Source organism: Peromyscus leucopus, chromosome 7 (genome assembly GCF_004664715.2).
Source record: "Peromyscus leucopus breed LL Stock chromosome 7, UCI_PerLeu_2.1, whole genome shotgun sequence".
NCBI classification, from domain to species: domain Eukaryota; kingdom Metazoa; phylum Chordata; class Mammalia; order Rodentia; family Cricetidae; genus Peromyscus; species Peromyscus leucopus.
Genome location: NC_051069.1, coordinates 14,896,052 through 14,912,482, shown reverse-complemented (window position 1 = coordinate 14,912,482; position 16,431 = coordinate 14,896,052). Strand labels below are relative to the sequence as shown.

The 16,431-nt window shown below is 52.9% G+C and overlaps 1 protein-coding gene across 6 annotated transcripts in view; it reads left to right on the top strand.

Annotated features, from left to right (window-relative positions):
* Stra6 (signaling receptor and transporter of retinol STRA6) overlaps window positions 1-16,431 on the top strand; it is a 117,622-nt gene that overhangs the window by 85,672 nt on the left and 15,519 nt on the right. Inside the window, exons 1-2 of one of the 6 annotated variants that reach the window (XM_037207474.1) lie at window positions 2,593-2,667; window positions 13,401-13,529. In XM_037207474.1, the coding sequence (XP_037063369.1) occupies window positions 13,417-13,529 (113 nt within the window). In that variant the 5' untranslated portion in view covers window positions 2,593-2,667; window positions 13,401-13,416. Of the gene's footprint in view, window positions 1-2,592; window positions 2,668-7,613; window positions 7,805-12,429; window positions 12,767-12,935; window positions 13,068-13,400; window positions 13,530-16,431 lie in introns of those variants that run through there. The other 5 variants (XM_037207470.1, XM_037207472.1, XM_028892533.2 and 2 more) reach the window with 5 other exon arrangements.

Sequence of the window (16,431 nt, the reverse complement as noted above, 5' to 3'; positions counted from 1 at the left end):
CTAAGCCATCATGGAACTCTAGTGGTTTGGAACTCTGTAAGCCACACAGGGAAAAGGCCGCAGAATGGCTGTTTTGGGGAGATGGTAGGTGGCAGAGGCTTCCTGAAAACCCACATGTGGCCAGTCATGGACTGGAAGCTGGGTTTGTCTCTGCCAGGCCTGTCCTGAAACAAAGTGGCTTGGTACAAACAGCTCTATTCTCTCCTATGTCTGAAGCCACTCCCAGAGACGTCACAGATGAGAAGCCATCTTGCCTGCTCCAAGACCTGGTGACCCCTGCACTCTGTACCCTACCACCATGCTCCAGCAGGCAAGGCCTGTATGCAGAACTGAGTCTTCCCAGCTGGTTCTCCAGTCCAGTCCTTTCAGAACTGCCACACTCCCTGCTGCCCTCTCTCTTTTCTCAAAGCCTCTGAGGTGGCTCGTTGGCTTCAGCGTGCTTTTAGGACCCTCTAATATCTGGCATCCCATTCCTTTTCAAATATCCCCTTCCCATTCTGTCTCTAAGGTAGGCTCACTTTGGGGTGTGTGTGTGTGTGTGTGTGTGTGTGTGTGTGTGTGTGTGTGTGTGTGTATTCACATGTACTTAAAAACAAACAAACAAACAAACAAACAAACAAACAAACACTTAGTTGATGGGAGGGCTCAGTGGGTAAAGGCACCTGCTACCAAACCTGAGAACCTGAGTTTGATTCCTGAGGCTTGCGTGGTAGAGGAGAACCAACTCCCCCAAAATTGTCCTCTGACTTCCACATGAGCCCTGTAGAACATATGTTCACTCAAATACACAGTAAACAGACAGATAGACAGACGTAATAAAAGCGTTTAAGGAAAACAACAATAAAAACTGTGGATCTGGGGATGTAGCTCAGCTGCTAGCATTCTTGCCTAGCACACACCAAAACCTTAGGTTTGATTTCAGCACTGCATGAAGATGAGCGTAACCTAGGAGGTAGAGGCGGGAGGATCAGATGCTCAAGGTCATCCTTGACTGCATATCAAGGATGAGGTCAGCCTGGGCTACAGGAGGAAGAGAAGCACCAATGGCTTTAAAAATGACGCAGACGGATAAGGCTTTCAAAAGTCCAGTTCAGGAGTGTCCTGTTCTCTTTGCTGTGTTATCAAGCTCTCAAACTCCTTATCTCATAAAACAGAAACTGTCCCCCACTAAACAGCAGGTCCCTTCCCCCAGCCCTCATTCCCTGGCGACCTTACCTTCTGCTTCCTGAGTCTGGATGCCTGTTGGACCTGCCCACTCCAGGTGCTCCCATGAATGAAGCCTCACAGTGCTGTCCTTTCAGACTGGCTCCCTTCCCACAGGATAGCATCCTGGGGACCCCTCAGATTGCACCAGGCCAGGTCCATCCTGCACCTTCCCACTGACCACCTTTGCTGGTGCTCTTGCAGCCCGACAAAACTTTTACCTTCGGCCCCTCCAGGGAGGGACACTCTCCTTGGCTATCCTGTACCCTTTCCTGTCCTGTTTCAAACGATGACCTACCCACCCTCTATTGACGTTTCTTTAGGGAACATATGATGGTTTGTGTGCCCAGGTCAGTAAGAGGGAGCCAGGAGGTGATTAAAACACCATGGAGTGAATGAAAGAGTCGATTAACTGATAAAGATAACTTAGCCAGAGCAGGAGAGATAGCTTAGCTGTTAAGAGCATTGGCTGCACTTCCAGAGGACCCAGATTTTGATTTCCAGCACCCACATGGTGGCTTACAATCCTCTATAACTCCAGTCCCAGAAAATCCAACACCCTTTTCTGGCCTTTGTGGGATCTGCATATACTTGATGCACAGACATACATGCAAGTAACACACCCATGCACATTATTATAATAAGAAGAAATTAAACACAACTCAGCTTCTATTTGAGGATGGATTCCATCTATGAGGGGTAAAGGAGCTTTTGAACTCTACTTGAGGCGCCTTGGTGTGCCCAGAAGCCTTGGTGAGTGGGAAGCTGTGACGGACTCCATACTACATGACAGGACAGGAGGCAAGACCGCCTGATGCTTAGAGTTCTCAGAAGAGTTCTGGCCTCCATTCTGCAGAGATGGTCGTAGCATCTTAGCAGCCAGGACTGGACGACATCCACATTTTACACTTGGAGAAACTGAGTCCAACTATGCCTAGAAAGACAGGTCTGGACTCCCATCTTTAAGAGCTTTCAAAAAGCTCAAACCTCAGGTGAGGCTGTGCTGGGTGGCAGGGCCTGTGCCCCCTTGATTGTGGAGGAAGGCGTAGGGAACCAGTGGTCTCAAAAGGCTGACTTCTAAGACACCTTCTGCAGTCCCAGCATGAAAGCCTTAATGGGGCCCTGGACTCCCCTTTCTTCTGCAGAAGAATAGCCACTCAGAGGCTGCTGGGGTCTGGAAAAGCCTGGGCCTGTAATTAGCCACCCCAGAGGGCCTCTTCCTGTTTCCCACAATGACTCTTTTCAGTCTGCCTGCCAGCATCCTGGGGGGCTCCTGAGGGCTCTTAGGCCCCCATCTCCAGGCACCTACCTCCCACTCCCTCTCCACCCACCCACTCTTGGCCTCTGCATAAAGCTGAGTTCTCACCAAGAGCAGGGACATCTGAGAGTCCCCTGGAAGTGGCTGGAACCTGTGGCTGAGACGCGCATTCCCTTCCATCAGAGGAAAGAGGCCAGAGAGAACAGGTGGGTGGGGAGGGTAGGCTCAGGTATCCTAAGGCCCAGCCTGTGGGATTCATAGATCACCCCATCTCTCCGCAGGCCTGTATCCTGCATCCTTCCAGCTCCTTCAAAGCCTCCCTTCTTTCTCAAGCCCATCCATCCTGTTCCCTCCGGGTCTGAGGATCCCAGGCTCACAGGGTGACAGGATCACAAAGAGAAGCATGGTAACCAGTCTGTCGCACATCACAGACCGAGAGACTAGGGGCCAGGTCAGGAACTTATAATCACTCAGCTTATAGGCGACAAAAACAGTCATTATAGAAGCATGGTCCCTTTTCTTCACGGAGGGCCAGGCTCCCTGGAAACTGTTTCCTGTATGGTACTTGTAAGCCTGTCCCCTCAGACCCCATCAGGCCTCTGAGGCCCCAAGCTCAACACTGAGCAATCCAGGGGTGCCATAGTCATTCCTGAAATCTCCTGGCCCTGGCTTTGGTAGGGTAGGAGTTGGGGGAGTATGTGGAGGCTGCAGGGAAGAATCTGGGGCTCATCCCTGCAAGCCTTTTCATCAGCTTTGCCTGTGAGGGCCAAAGTTTCTGGGGTGGCAGAGTCAGCAGCACTGGCCTTTGGGAGTCTGACTGCTGGCTGCTGGGTGGCCCAGCGGGCTCCCAGGACCCAGTGGTGGCTGGCTGGCTCATAACTGTAGACTCTAGGCCTCCAGGAACTCCTGACAGGCAGAGCAGGTAAGCTGCAGAACTGAGCAGGAACTGGGTTGGGTAGCAGGGGGGGTTGGCCTGTCAGGGGCCAGATGGGGGAGGATGGGGGCTAAAAGAGCTCCTATCTGAGACCTTTGGGAGAAGGAAGCAAATTTCACAGGGAGGGAAGGAAGGACAGGGTGCATGTGTGTCACAGAGTTAGAAACAGGATGAGGCATAGCAACGGTTAGGAGAGGCATGACGGGCTGGAGCATGGGAAAGTGCTTACCTTGCAAGTGGGAGGGCTGGAATTTGATCCTTAGAATCCACATAAAAATCCTGGGTATTGTGGCATGCATTTGAATTCCTGCAAACCTAGTTAACTGTTGAGGTTCAGGCCAATAATAGACAAAGGAGGTAGGCAGCACAAAGGAGGATGATACCTGAAGTTACATACATGAACTACACACATGAACACACACACACACACACACACACACATGAACAGAGAGAGAGAGAGAGACAGGGACAGAGAGAGACAGAGACAGAGATGCATACACACACACACATACACACACAGAGGTACACACACATATGCATGCACACACAGATACACACACAAAGATGCACACATGCACATGCATATAAAATAGAAAAAAAATGAAAAGACAAGAACATATTCTAAATCAGGCATAATGACTCATACTGTAATCCTAGCACTCAGGGGGCAGAGTCAGGAGGATTGCTACAAGTTCAAGGCCAGCCTGAGCAACCAGATATTATAAATAAAGTAAGGAAGGGAAGGCTTAGAAAGAAGTTTGGACAAAGAAGGAGACCACCACCACTCCACTGAAGCATCTGGACAAAGCAAACTTTTTTTTTTTTTTTTTTTTTTTTTTTTTTAAATCAAGGATGAGCTCAGAAGAGCAAACTCACCGAGACCGGAAGTGCATTTGGTTTTTATTTTAATCGGGTGATGACTGTGTGTTTTCCCCATCCGCTGGGGTCTGACCTCACAGTCTTAATTCAATTGGCTGGTCTGAAAAGAGTCGGCACACTGGGAGGGGAAAGCGGTCACTGCTCCAGGCCATCAAATTCCTGGAATACAGCAGCAGGCCTTTGTGTAAACAAGGGTTTTACTGGATAGCGTGTATGGGGAATTAAGACATTTGCGTAAGAGTCTTATAAGGTGGGGAAGATCAAAAGATTTGAATAATTTGTCATAAGTACAAGTTTTGCGGTATTTGATAGAAAAGACTCATATTTGGTGCTTCTTACAGAGGGAAGAAAGAATTAAAGGAGGGAGAGAGACAGAAAGATGAGACACAGTGCTAATGTTCAGGATGGAGAGACTGACGGACAGGGACAGACAGCCAGGTGGGATAATGAGATGGAAAGCAAGTTTACTACTGGAGATGGACAGACAGCTGCACACGGACAGTAGGCAGACAAGGCGTTGAGAACTATGGCCCAGGCCCGCCACTTGGATTAGTGAGCTGAAGGGGTCTTCCCCTTATCCAGAGTAGAGCAAGTCCATGCTATAGGAAGGGAGATTCCTGGGGATAGGGCAGTGTTCTGTGAGTGGAACAGGGGTGGGGGGAGGATTGGGTAGGAGTCTCTGACCTAACTTTCCCCTCAGTTCCTGACCCTGCCACTTTGCAAGGTCTCTGTTGTTAACTCTCCTTTGGCTGTAACAAGCCATGGAACCATGTGATAGACTATTCACCTTATGGTCTAACCTCAGCTTAGGCTCCATCTTTGCAGCTAACTTACTGCTCTATTCTGCTTAACTCAGGACCTCTGCCTCTAAGTCCCAAAAGACTTCTTGAGATCTAGCCTTCTGGACTGCATTCTAGCCTTCTGGAAGGAGGAAGATGTAAAGAAAATGCCCTTCTTTTAAAAACATGTCCTAAGAGTTATACTCAATACTTTTCTCCATTTCACTGACTAACGTTTAGGCTTAGAGTTTGCATCTAGCTGCAAGAGAGCCTGGGGGATGAGCAACACTGGCCGAGAGTGGTGTCCACTCAGTGCAGCTCCATACTGCCTTCCAGCTTCTTACTCACATCAGGCTTCAGCACATCCTTAGTCTCCGTTCACTTATTAAAAGATTATACATGTGATAAAGGTTTGAAGTAAAACCCCTTCTGTCAGGTTTTTGCCCCTCCTCCACGTGTTGAGGATGAATGAGGCAGGAAAAAAGGAGACAAGAAATGGCCCTCTGCAGCCATCTGCTTCCCAGGCACCATTTAGGACACGCGACACCAATAATACATGGACATTCCCTGGCACCTGAACTGGCATATCTGATGTCTGGTGGCTCTCTTTGCAAATAGCTTGCTTGGTGGTCAGTGGAAGACAGCCAGTGGCTCCCCTGTCGGGACTAGCCTGGGGATGATTTTTGCTTATCTCTCTCCTGGGTTAAAGAGAAAAAACCCTATATGCAACCTAGAAGAGACCCGCATAAGCCAAAAGGCAAAGGAGAAGGAAATGGAGGCGTAACTGTCCCCTTAGTGAGGCCTGTCCTTCTGTACCTCAAAGCTCCACCCCTCCATTCAGAAGTTCATAGACTCACTGCTGAACCTTCTGGCTTTTGGATCCCTAAATTCAGAAAGCCCAACATCTCTGCCTGCCCTCCTCCTGCCACACACACACCTGCTAAGATTGGGCTTTCAGTCCTGTTGGTTGGGGGACTCTTTCTCTTTGACTCCAATAAATAAATAGTCCTTGAGGTTCCTTCTGTATCTGTTTTTAAAAATTCCTTTATCTAGGAGACCAAGAACCTGCAAAAGGATGCCTGTGGCACATGACAACAGTGCGATCACTCTGAATGGTTTGCTGTATGCCTGCCAGATTCACCTATTATGTCTTTACCCAAAACACACATGCATCTTCTTGGCCAAAGCACAAAACAGGATGGCGATTTCTGTATCGCTCGACCACTGACAGAATGGTCACTGCTCCTGGGCAAGATGTCTTGGAATCTGCCATATTGGGAAGTGCCTTGTTTATCACAGTGAAAGAGTTCATCACTGTAGACTATCAAAGCTTTTTGATGCACACGGGGCTTATTGATGTTCGTTTTTTCCCTATTGTAAACAGCCTTGGGTTTCTCTGCTTATCCATGAAAGTGGCTTCACAGTGCCTTAAAGTAGAGCAGGCAAGGGCTACTCTTTTGGCACATGGTTTAATCTTGTCTACCTACTAACAGTTCTCCCAGGAGAAGAGGCCATCAGCAGGTTGACAGCGTCCCAGGAACAGCCTTGGGCTGTTGGCAGTCCCTCTCCATCTCTCCCAGCTGGACAGCTGAGTATCTCCCACCGGGGCATCGTCCACAGTCCTCCTCTCTTCTCCTGGCCACTGAGAGCTTATGGCCCCCAGGCTGCCCACCCTGACTGACTGCAGCAACTTTCTCTTTCCAAAAGGAGACTCCCCTCTCGAGGTTTTTCTCCTGAGAAGCCGGACTCCTTTCTTGTCCTAGCCCACTCGTTCCTTGCTCTGCCTGTCACAGCGAAGGTTGTAGCATCTTTTCCTTCCCCATGCAGCTGCCCCCCTGCAGGACGTCCCTTTAAGGAAGATGAAGGAGTGTGGTGAGCAGTGTCGGGGTACTGGGGATCTGGTTTTGTCCCCATTGCCTCAGGAGTGTGCAGAAATGTACTAGGATGATGAATGGTACCAAGAGCCCCTCAACCTCTTTGTGAGGAGTGGAAGAGGAGGGTCTCTGAGTGGGGCTCTTTGGCTTTCTCCTAGAATGGCTCATACCAGAAATTCCAGCTTCATCAAAGTGTGGCCTCCCTCCTCCCTACCCCATGGTCAGGGCCCTCAGCCCAGCTGGGCAGCAGCAGGGTGCTGATCAGTTATTAAAAGCTGAGCTGGTGGCTGGGCTCAGTACAATTCATCAGGCGATGGCCCCCTGGGAGTGATGGATGATGACAAATGAGAGTTGGGAGGGGGGGGGGGCCCTGAGCTACCCATGGCCACAGCTGGGGAAACTCAGCCATCAAAGCCTGGGTTTCTCCAGTGGGGGTGATTCTGAGGGCCAAGGGGATCAAGTTTCGGGCAAATGGTTGAGGGGCGGAGAGACTCCATTATAGGAGACACGAGGCCCTGTGTGTTGCGTGGGGCCCCAGCAGCTCAGGGGCACAGAGCTGAGCTAGACAGGGGTGGGGGGAGGTAGGCCCCTCTGATCCCAGCACTGCAGGAAGGAGGTGGGCAGGAGGAGGGGCAGGATTGGCGCTGGGAGGGGGCTGCCTTCCGGGAGAGCAAACCGTGCCACTTAAAGCAGGTGTGGGGACCGGTCTCTGGACAACTAGGGTGGCCTCACAACCAGCCTGTCTCCAGGACCCGAGCCCTGGCAGCGCTGAGCCTCAGAGAAGAGGGCTGTAGGTGATCAGGAGCACTCTGCGGTTCCCCAGATCAGTCAAAGGAGTGGAAGGAGCCTGGACGGGGAAGCCAAGGGAGCGCTCAAGGTGAAGTGGGCTGGAGCCAACCTGGAAAGCTGGGTAGGACTCCGACTGGGAACCAGGCTGTGGAGGCCGGAAGGGCCAGGAGCAGAGAGAGGTAGAGCCATTCTGAGGGACCAGATTGCCACTATGGACATGGCAGGGGACTGGGAAGTGAGTGGGAGCTGGAAAGAAAATACGAGAACGTCGCCAAAGTCACGTCAGATCAGGACCCAAGTTCTGAGACAAGAGATGGGTGGGAACCCCTGTCCTGTGGTCCGCAGGAGATCTGCCAGCAGTCGGTGGTCAGCTCAAAGCTTGAGCCAGCTTCTTAAGTCTGTACCATGGTGGTGCCACCCCTAAGGGGAAGGAGACTCCCAGACCTTAGAGCTGTGCAATCTTCGTGGCATTTGTATCCCTCCAAATCTGAAGGCCGGGAAGCTTGAGTAGCATCTGGAAGCCACCGGCCTCTCATCAGCTGTCTCACCAGAAGGGAGACGCATTACCCCACGAGAGTAAGAAAGTCGCCTCCGCCCTGAGCAGAAGTTGAGCTTCCCATCATTCCTCTCCTGGTCTGTTCCAACTCAGTCCCCTGGGAGAGGAAGACTGTGCCACTCCCCAGAACAGCCAGCTACCCTGTTCTGCTTCACCTTACCCCAACTCAGCACATGGTGGTGTAGGTGAGGAGGCATAGAATTCCGGGGAGGCATCCCATGATGCTCTGACCCTCCTGTTTGGCAGCGGAAGAAAGAGATAGAGAACACCCACATTAACTTCTCTCAAGCTTGGCAGCCGACAGATCTGCTTCCCAGCCCACTGTGTGGAGCCAAGAGAGTTTGGCTCCTGTGTGTGCTGGGGTTGTTTGATGATAATGATGATGATGGTGATGATGATGATGATGATGATGTATGTTTGTGTGTGGTGTGTTATGTACAGGTAGGCAGAGCCCCAACACACTCTGCCTTCTTGGAACTGACTCAGCCTTTCTGTTTACCTGCGTGATCTCTGGGGGGCCACCACCCAGCCCCGCAGCAGACTGAAGCACCCAATGGTCCCTGTATCTTTCTGTGGGGTTGGGGGTGTAGCTAAGTTTTGGGTGCTGTGGGACTTAGGATGTGCCACTGAGTTTAGAGTCCAAGGCTCTGGGAGGGTGGAGAGTGATGGGGGTCTGTGGGCCCTGATTGCTGCTCATGGAGTTTGGGCCTTCTTTCTCCCTCCCCTCAGGCTGAAATCCTAGAGTTTTGGGGTGAGTGTGTATGCTTATGGAGTTCTGAGGGCCTCAGGGGACGCACTGGTGTTCTGGGGGTTATCATGGAGTTACTGACATGTGGGGGTACTGCTGAGATTCAGGAAGTGCCTTGGAGTTTTGGGGGGTCCTTCTGAGGGGCTGTGCTGCCCTCACTCCTGGCATCTTGCTGTTGGTTCCTTCTGAGCTTAGCACTTTGCCCTTTGAAGAGTTGGATAACCGCAGGCACGCACGTGGGCCTCTATTCCTGGACACAAACATTCCTCAGGTTTAATCAACTTTGAACAAAAACACCTAGAGGAAGGAAGCCTTGTCCCAAAGCTTTTAAGGACCAGCTCCATGCCAAGGGACAAGGTTTCTCCCTGTCAAGCCCAGATGGCCAATGGCCTCAGCTGGAGGCGGTCTGGGCACTCTGACATCAACCTCATCTGGGTCATCAGAGCTCACACGGGCTAAGTGGGAGGGCAGCCCTACCCTCCCTTGCTCCATGCTCTTTGGGCCTCTTGCATTCCCTCTCTCAGCTTCCTAAGACTCTTCGTTCTTGTGACCATGCCTAGACCTCTCTGACCTCAGGGCCCTGTTCCATATCGCCTCTGCCAGGAAGCCCCCAAGATTGCTTTTCCTCCCTTGCCCTCCACTCTCCTTGGGTCTCCTACAGTTCTTTCTGGCCGTTTCCTCTTCTTTCTAGCACCCCGTCCTGAGGGCAGAACTCACCTGCTGTTCTTCTGGGTACAGGGGCCACTATGGAGCCGGCTCCCAGGAGCAGGCTGGGCCTGTTGCCAGGACTTTGCAGAAATCCTTCAAGGACACATCTTAGCATTCCTGGATCCCAGCCTTTCTCCTTACTGGCTTGCCCATGTGGCTAGGCGATTTATTCCCATCCTCTCAGAGCTAGTCCTCTGGTTTGCAGGTGGGAGGACCATGCTGTTCTTGTTTCGGGCTGAGGAAGAACCTTGGGCTTAGGAAGTGGCTTTGTCTTTAGCCGGTGGCACATGGTTATCCATTACTCATGTATCATCCATACTGGCCCCGCCAGAGTGGACAGGGGGAGCCAGAGGGTAGGTAGAAGTCATGGAGGGATCTGAATAGCCATAGCCAGGCTCTGTGGCTTTGATATGCTTGCTACAACAAGGTTTGACCTCGACATTCTCAGGCCATGAAGTCACTAAGACAGTCTTGGGAGAGAAGCCACATAGAAGAATCTGTGGGCGGATGCCACGGAGGTGGGGCTAAGACCCAACTGGAGGAAGGAGTCACTCAAGGCTGTAGGGGCAGAACCAACACTTAGGCACAGGTAGTCTGCCTCTCCCTAAATGTTCCTACCCACTGCCATGTGGGAATCTGTCCAGCTTCGCCTGCCAGCGCCGCCCTGCCTCGCACACTAGCCCCAAGGCTGCTTCTAGGTCCATGCCAACAGAGAAAAACAAAGTTTATACTTTCCTTATCCCTGCCAGGGAGGTAGGGCTGCCATCAAGGTGGCTGCTACATCTCCCTAGGGACAAGGGAGGTAGTAACTTGGGGTCTGGGGCAGCATTTATAGGAATCTCCTCTGAGGAAGCAGATGTGGTACAGGGAGGTGGGGTAGCGACCCTGTCTGGCCTTGGCAAGGAGCTCTCTATATGGCTTCACCCTTGAGTGGACAGATGCTCCTTCAGGCAGCCTGATGGGGTCCCTCCCCTCATGTCTAGGCTGCATATCACCTGCTCAGTGAAGCCTCTGCACACCAGTCTGCCTGCAGTAGCTGGCTCAGCACTACCCACCTCTCTTTCCCGCCCCCTATTGAATTCCGCCCCCCCCCAGCTCTGATGGCTCACAGTGAGCTGTCTCTTTCCACCACCTCCCTACATGCTAAGTCTCATGGGATGACCCTGTCCATCCATCAGCAGCTGAGACATGACTGCCACCTAAGATATTTGGAATAAGGGAATTAGCAAGGCTTGGGAGGTAGTAGTGAACCCCTCTAAGACAGGACAAGGTTGACAGGTGGAGGTAGCCAACCAGGAGCGTCTGTCTGTCTTGTTCAGGCAGCTGGCCCCTGTCTGGGACTGAGCTCTCTTTGTTAACGGCATCCCAGGAGGCAGGGTTAAAATTGGTAGGGGCTGATTGCTCTCTATGCTGAGTGTCTGTGACCCTTGAGAGGTGGAGGGCATGCTAGGCTGGGGCGCTGGAGCAGAGGGCTCCAGCAAGCGTGGCATGAGCAACCTCATGACAGAGGTCCACGAGTATAGATGAGCTTCCGAAACAAGGAGATTGTTTCTAAAGTCTCTGTGGCCTCAAAGCCAGACATTGTCCTAAGGGGAAGAAAGAGAGCAGGGAAGGAGAAGCAAGGCCCTGTCCCCGGAGCCTTGAGCAGGCCTGAGGGGCAGGTTTCCAGTGTAGGCTCCTGTGTCTGAGAAAACTGTCTCAGCACTTCTTCTGTGGGATCAGGAGAGAAGTCGGAGCCATCTCCCTGGAAGACAGGTCCTTTGGGTAGGAGGCAGAGAAGGTTCATAGGGCTCAGGCCCCCCCATCCAGCCTGATGGGCTTTGCTAGCAGTGCAGAGGAGAGCTTGTGAGACGGAGGCCCTGTCCGCCCTGAGCTTCCTTCTGCAGTGAACAGGCTCCTGTCTGCTCTGTCCGGGCCTGCTGACCAGCTGGTGTCCTTCAGAGCTCTACCCAAAGGTGATTCTCCTCAGGAATCCTCTTCACTCCCACTCCTCTTTTTCCAAAAACAGTTGCCGTGGGGCTAATCAGGACACCCTATGGCTTCCCACTGCAACCCTCAGGCTCTGGGGCTGATTCAGTACATATGTTAGTTGGCTATTCTCCTGAACTGTGATCTCTCTCTAGTCCCAACGTCCAGAACAGTACTGGCACATAGTAGGTGGTCAGTAAGTTTCTGTTGAAAAAAAAATGAATGAATGAATGCTTTCCTTTTTAAAGGAGGGGGGCGTCAGGTGGCTCTGTAGGTAAAGATGTCTGCCACCAGGGTCCAGTGACCTGTGCTCTGTCCTCCCTAGGACCCACATGACGGAGAGAGAGAGTCAATTCCTATAAGCCATCCTCTGCCGTGGCATGTGCTGCCCCCCCCCCAACTACACACCCACAAATTAAATAAACGTAATAAAAATGTTTTTAAAGCCTATCCGGGCAAGGCCATGGCCCAAATCCTTTCAGCATCCGTGCCGGGAGGAATGTGGAGCACCGTAGGGCTGGGAGCCTCGGAGTGTCGGGTCCCAGCTGAGAACAGCTCTCTCTCTCTCTCTCTGCTTTGTCTGCCTCTTGCTCCTCCCTACAGGCTGGGCCGGGGAAGGGAGGGGGCAGCCAGGGGTCCAGCTCCTCCGGGAGAAGAGGGAAACCCTCACCCCTTCACTGGGGCTGCGAGCGAGCGGAGCAGCAGGCAGGCAAGGTTCATCTTCTCGCAGGTCTGGTTTGAGTTTGAAGGACTCATTTCCGCCTGTGGGGGTGTTAATCTTCTTGTGAAATCAAGTCGTAAGAACAAAAAGGTTTTACTAGTGTAACACGTGTGTTCATCCTCATATACACTCAGGAGACCATGTGGATAGGTTCCTCCCCTGTCTCTGCGGCCAGCATCAGCAGGGTGTCGTCCTAAGACGCCGCGATGCTGGGCTCTGCAGAGGGGCTGTGCCTAGGGGGGAGAGCGCGGGGCAGGTGCTAGAGGTAGACATGTGCATGGTCAGCAGCCATCCATCTGTGGGGGCTCGTCAAGAATTATGGTGTGTTCCCAGCACTGAGGCTGAAAAGGTAAAGGGTCTGGCCAGGGGCAAGCAGACACTGGGGGATGGTCTCAAGGGAGCCTTGGCAAGGAGGGGAGGGTTTGGGGTGGACCCCAGAGCAGGAGGGGTGGGGAACCCAGCTGTGGGGCAGACCAAGTGGAGCCGGCCACAGCCTGCCCACCCTTTCATCTCTGCAGCTCCTTCCTCCTTGGTCCCCCTTTCTACCCTGTCTGTGGGTCCATCTGGGTGGGCTTGGGGCGGGGAAGGAAGGGGTCTGTGCGGGCAGTTTGCACTGGGGAAATCTTTGAAAGTGGACCCGCTGGTAGCAGGTCAGTTGGCTCACAAGGTGCTTCAGCAAGAGCCTGGAACTCTGACTCTGCCAGACGGAGCAAGATTGGGTGGGAAAAGACAAGAGGAGACTCCTGAACACCCCCCTCCCACCCCACCCCCCACTACCCCACCTCCCAGCCCCCGCCACCGCCAGCCCTCCCCTGACCTGAAGTCCCAGATGGCTTTTCCCAGAGAGCTAAAAGCAAGAAAGTAACCTTTGGGATTAAGAAGAAATGTTCCTTTGTTTCTGGTTTTCTTTCTTTTAAGCCTCTTTTCACATTTGTATGCCTTTTTTTTTTTTCTTTTCTGTCTCTCCCTTGTCTGGGTTCAAGGAAGAAAGGTTGGAGCATGGCGTCCCAGGCAGCAGAGGATGGGAACCAGACCTCCTCCGGGGTGACAGATGATTACAGCAGCTGGTACATTGAGGAGCCTCTAGGGCCTGAGGAGGTGCAGCCAGAGGGGTAAGTGTGGCGTTTGGCTCAGTCAGCCATCAGAATGGATTATGATAGAGAGGTTGCCCAAGATGGAGGCAGAGAGACCCTGGGCAAGTATTTAAGATCGGCTCTCCCATTTATCTGATGTGTTACACTAGGTAAGTCACAGCCCCTCTGGGCTTCCGGCTGTCTCTAATACCCGAGAACAACAGTTCCTGAGCCATTATTAAGGTCTTGAGGCCATCTGGCCTGTAGCCAGCTAGGATGGGGAGCAGTGTGGGTGTCACAGACCTCTCTGGTGACAGGTATATGGTTTGTACAAGCATGGGAGAGTCAGAAACGCTAGGAGGAAAACCTGGGAGTCACGGCGGAAAGCTGTGACCTGTCTCTGGACCACTCTGAGTGGCGTTTAGGGAGTTATGGAAAGAAAGGAGGTCTGGTTCTTGCAGCAAGTGCACAGGTTAGCCCAGGGAGGGTATGCATGCAGTTCAACTCACCCTCACCCCACTGGTGTCCTGAGAATCTTGGCCTTGACCCTTCCTACCTGTTTAGTCTGGGCACCGAAGTTTTCTGTGGCATGGCACTCCGCTCCCCTAAGTCCCTCTGCCTCCATGGCACCCTGAGCTCAGCTTGCTCCTGTTTTCCTGGCCCCTGCTCCATCTGAGGGTTTTTGAAGAGCTGGAAAGGTAAGGCAGAGAGGTGGGGGTGGGGTGAGATGGGGTGGAGGGGGAGGTACTAAGCCAGATGTGTGCACATCTGTTCCCCATTAAAATTTGAAACTGGAGAAGGAAAAATGCTCAAGTGCTTCCCCAGAGGCTAGGGCTGTGGCATGGCTCGCCTGGGGTCACCCAGCAGGAACTGGGGCCCCACCCAGACCCGAGGGAAGGAGCTGTAGTTTGGAGGACTTAGGGTTCTGGCCACTTGCAGAAGAAGTCTGTGGTCAGCAAGGCCCTCGTGACTCCCCGTCTCCCAGCCTCCCCAACTCTGCCATGCAGGCCTGGACTAGAGGAGCAGCCTAGACTCTCCTAGGAAACCAAACTCCTAACTTGGGGTGAGGACCCAATCAGAAATGGTGTCCTTGTGAGTATCAGGGGCCAGGCTGGGCACGGGCAGGAAGCCAGGTACCTGCAACTAGTTCTGTTGTTGGGGAAATCTGTGACCAGGCTCAGAATAAAGTGAGTGTATGATGGGAAATGCATCTGTGTGGAGGAGGTGGGTCTGTAGAATGAAGGGGATTATTGCAATCTACTTATTTAGAAAAAAAACAAGTCTAGACACAACCCCACCTCTTTCCTCCCACCCCCCAAAGATGAGAACAGGAAGCTGGCAGTACAGGGGATTCCCTAGGAGATGAACTTGGGTTCACCTCTCCCTGTGTGAGTCAGACACCCCAGGGGTACGCTACATCAAAGCTTTGAAGAGTTCCAGGATGCAGACTTGGTGTGCCCTTGCACGGTAGGATGGAGCTAGGGTGGGGCCTCGGGGTCAGGATGGACTCAACCACAGACTTTTAAGCTTGAGGCCTCTGCCTTGTACAGGCGGCCTCCACAGTGCCTCCCACACCAGCTTTAACCTTGCCCTGGCCTCCCTCTGGACCAGAAAGCCGAGAGACTTGTTTAGTGCCAGCCACACTGTCTTCTCCCTGCTCAGGCTCTTTCCACACCCCAGGGCTGCCTCCTCCGTTCTTTTCCTGTGGAGATGCCAACCTTCTGTCCAACTCAAGCCCCCAAACGCTGTAAAGGTCACCTTTTCATTGCGGTGATCCAGTTTCAACCCTTCCAACCTTCTTCTCAGAAGCCTGGTAGAACTTCCTCTCTCCTCTGCACTCTTCAGCACCTGCTTGCATCTCTCCTGAGAGGGAGTTCCTTGCCCTCTCTTTGGTAATATCTATGTTATCCTGTCTGACCAATCACACAAAGCCTGAGTCCGGGGCCCCCCCCGCCCCCCCAGTGAACACACAAAACTAAGGTGTCAGGAACCTTATGTTCAATAAGGACCAGAGGATCCCCAGAGAGGGCCCTAAATAAGGTTTCCAGGGTCGAGGTGGCTTTTAGTTTGATGTGGGCTCGTGAGAAAGTGGCCGAGTTATTCAAGGGACAGCGAGCTGCGTCCCTGTCCTGGCAAGGCTAGAAGCACTGGGCTGAGCAGAACTAGACCCGGAGAAGGGTTTAGGGGCTTGAGTGGTACTCCTGAGGCCCTGAGGCTGGTCAGAGCCCTGCTCATCCCACACCTTGCGCTTGGGAGTGAGAGGCTATGAGACCCAAGCTCACACAAATAGATATCCCCTACACTCCTGCATGGCAGGCATGTTGCCTGTGGGAGCAGCTTTGCTGGGGCTAGAAACGGCACAGGAAAGACCCATTTGACCCCTCCACCTCAATGATGAACCCAGGAAGTCCCCAAGAGAAAGCCAGCTGGAGGGAGAAGGCCAACCCAGCCGATGGTCCCAGGGCTCTTCACACCTCTTTGCTATGCAGCCGGCAGGTGTCAAGAGGGTGACCTAGCCTCCTGGCCAGGAAAGCCGAGCCATGGCAGACTCCTTTCAGTTCTACCCTTTCCCCACTCCCCACCCCAACTCCTCACTCTCCTCCCCCCACTCCGCCTCCCCATCCCACACATGCCACAACCCCATCCTCCCAGGCCTCACTCACGTTGGAAACCTCCCTCTGGCTCTCAGACCCAAGCTGGGCATTCTAGAAAACTATCCCAGTCCTGGCACCCAGCCGGCCCAGTTAGCCGTCTTTAGTCGACAAGCTTTCTCTGCCACATGACCCAGCCATGGAAGTTGTAGCATTGGCCGTCCTCACCGAGCCCTTTATTTCCACTGGCCCCCTCCTGGGCTTAACTACCTCCAGAGCAGGACCTCTGCCAGCCCCCAGGGAGCCTCCGTGGTGATCAGGGAAAGGGACACTTCTTTTAGTGTGTTCAG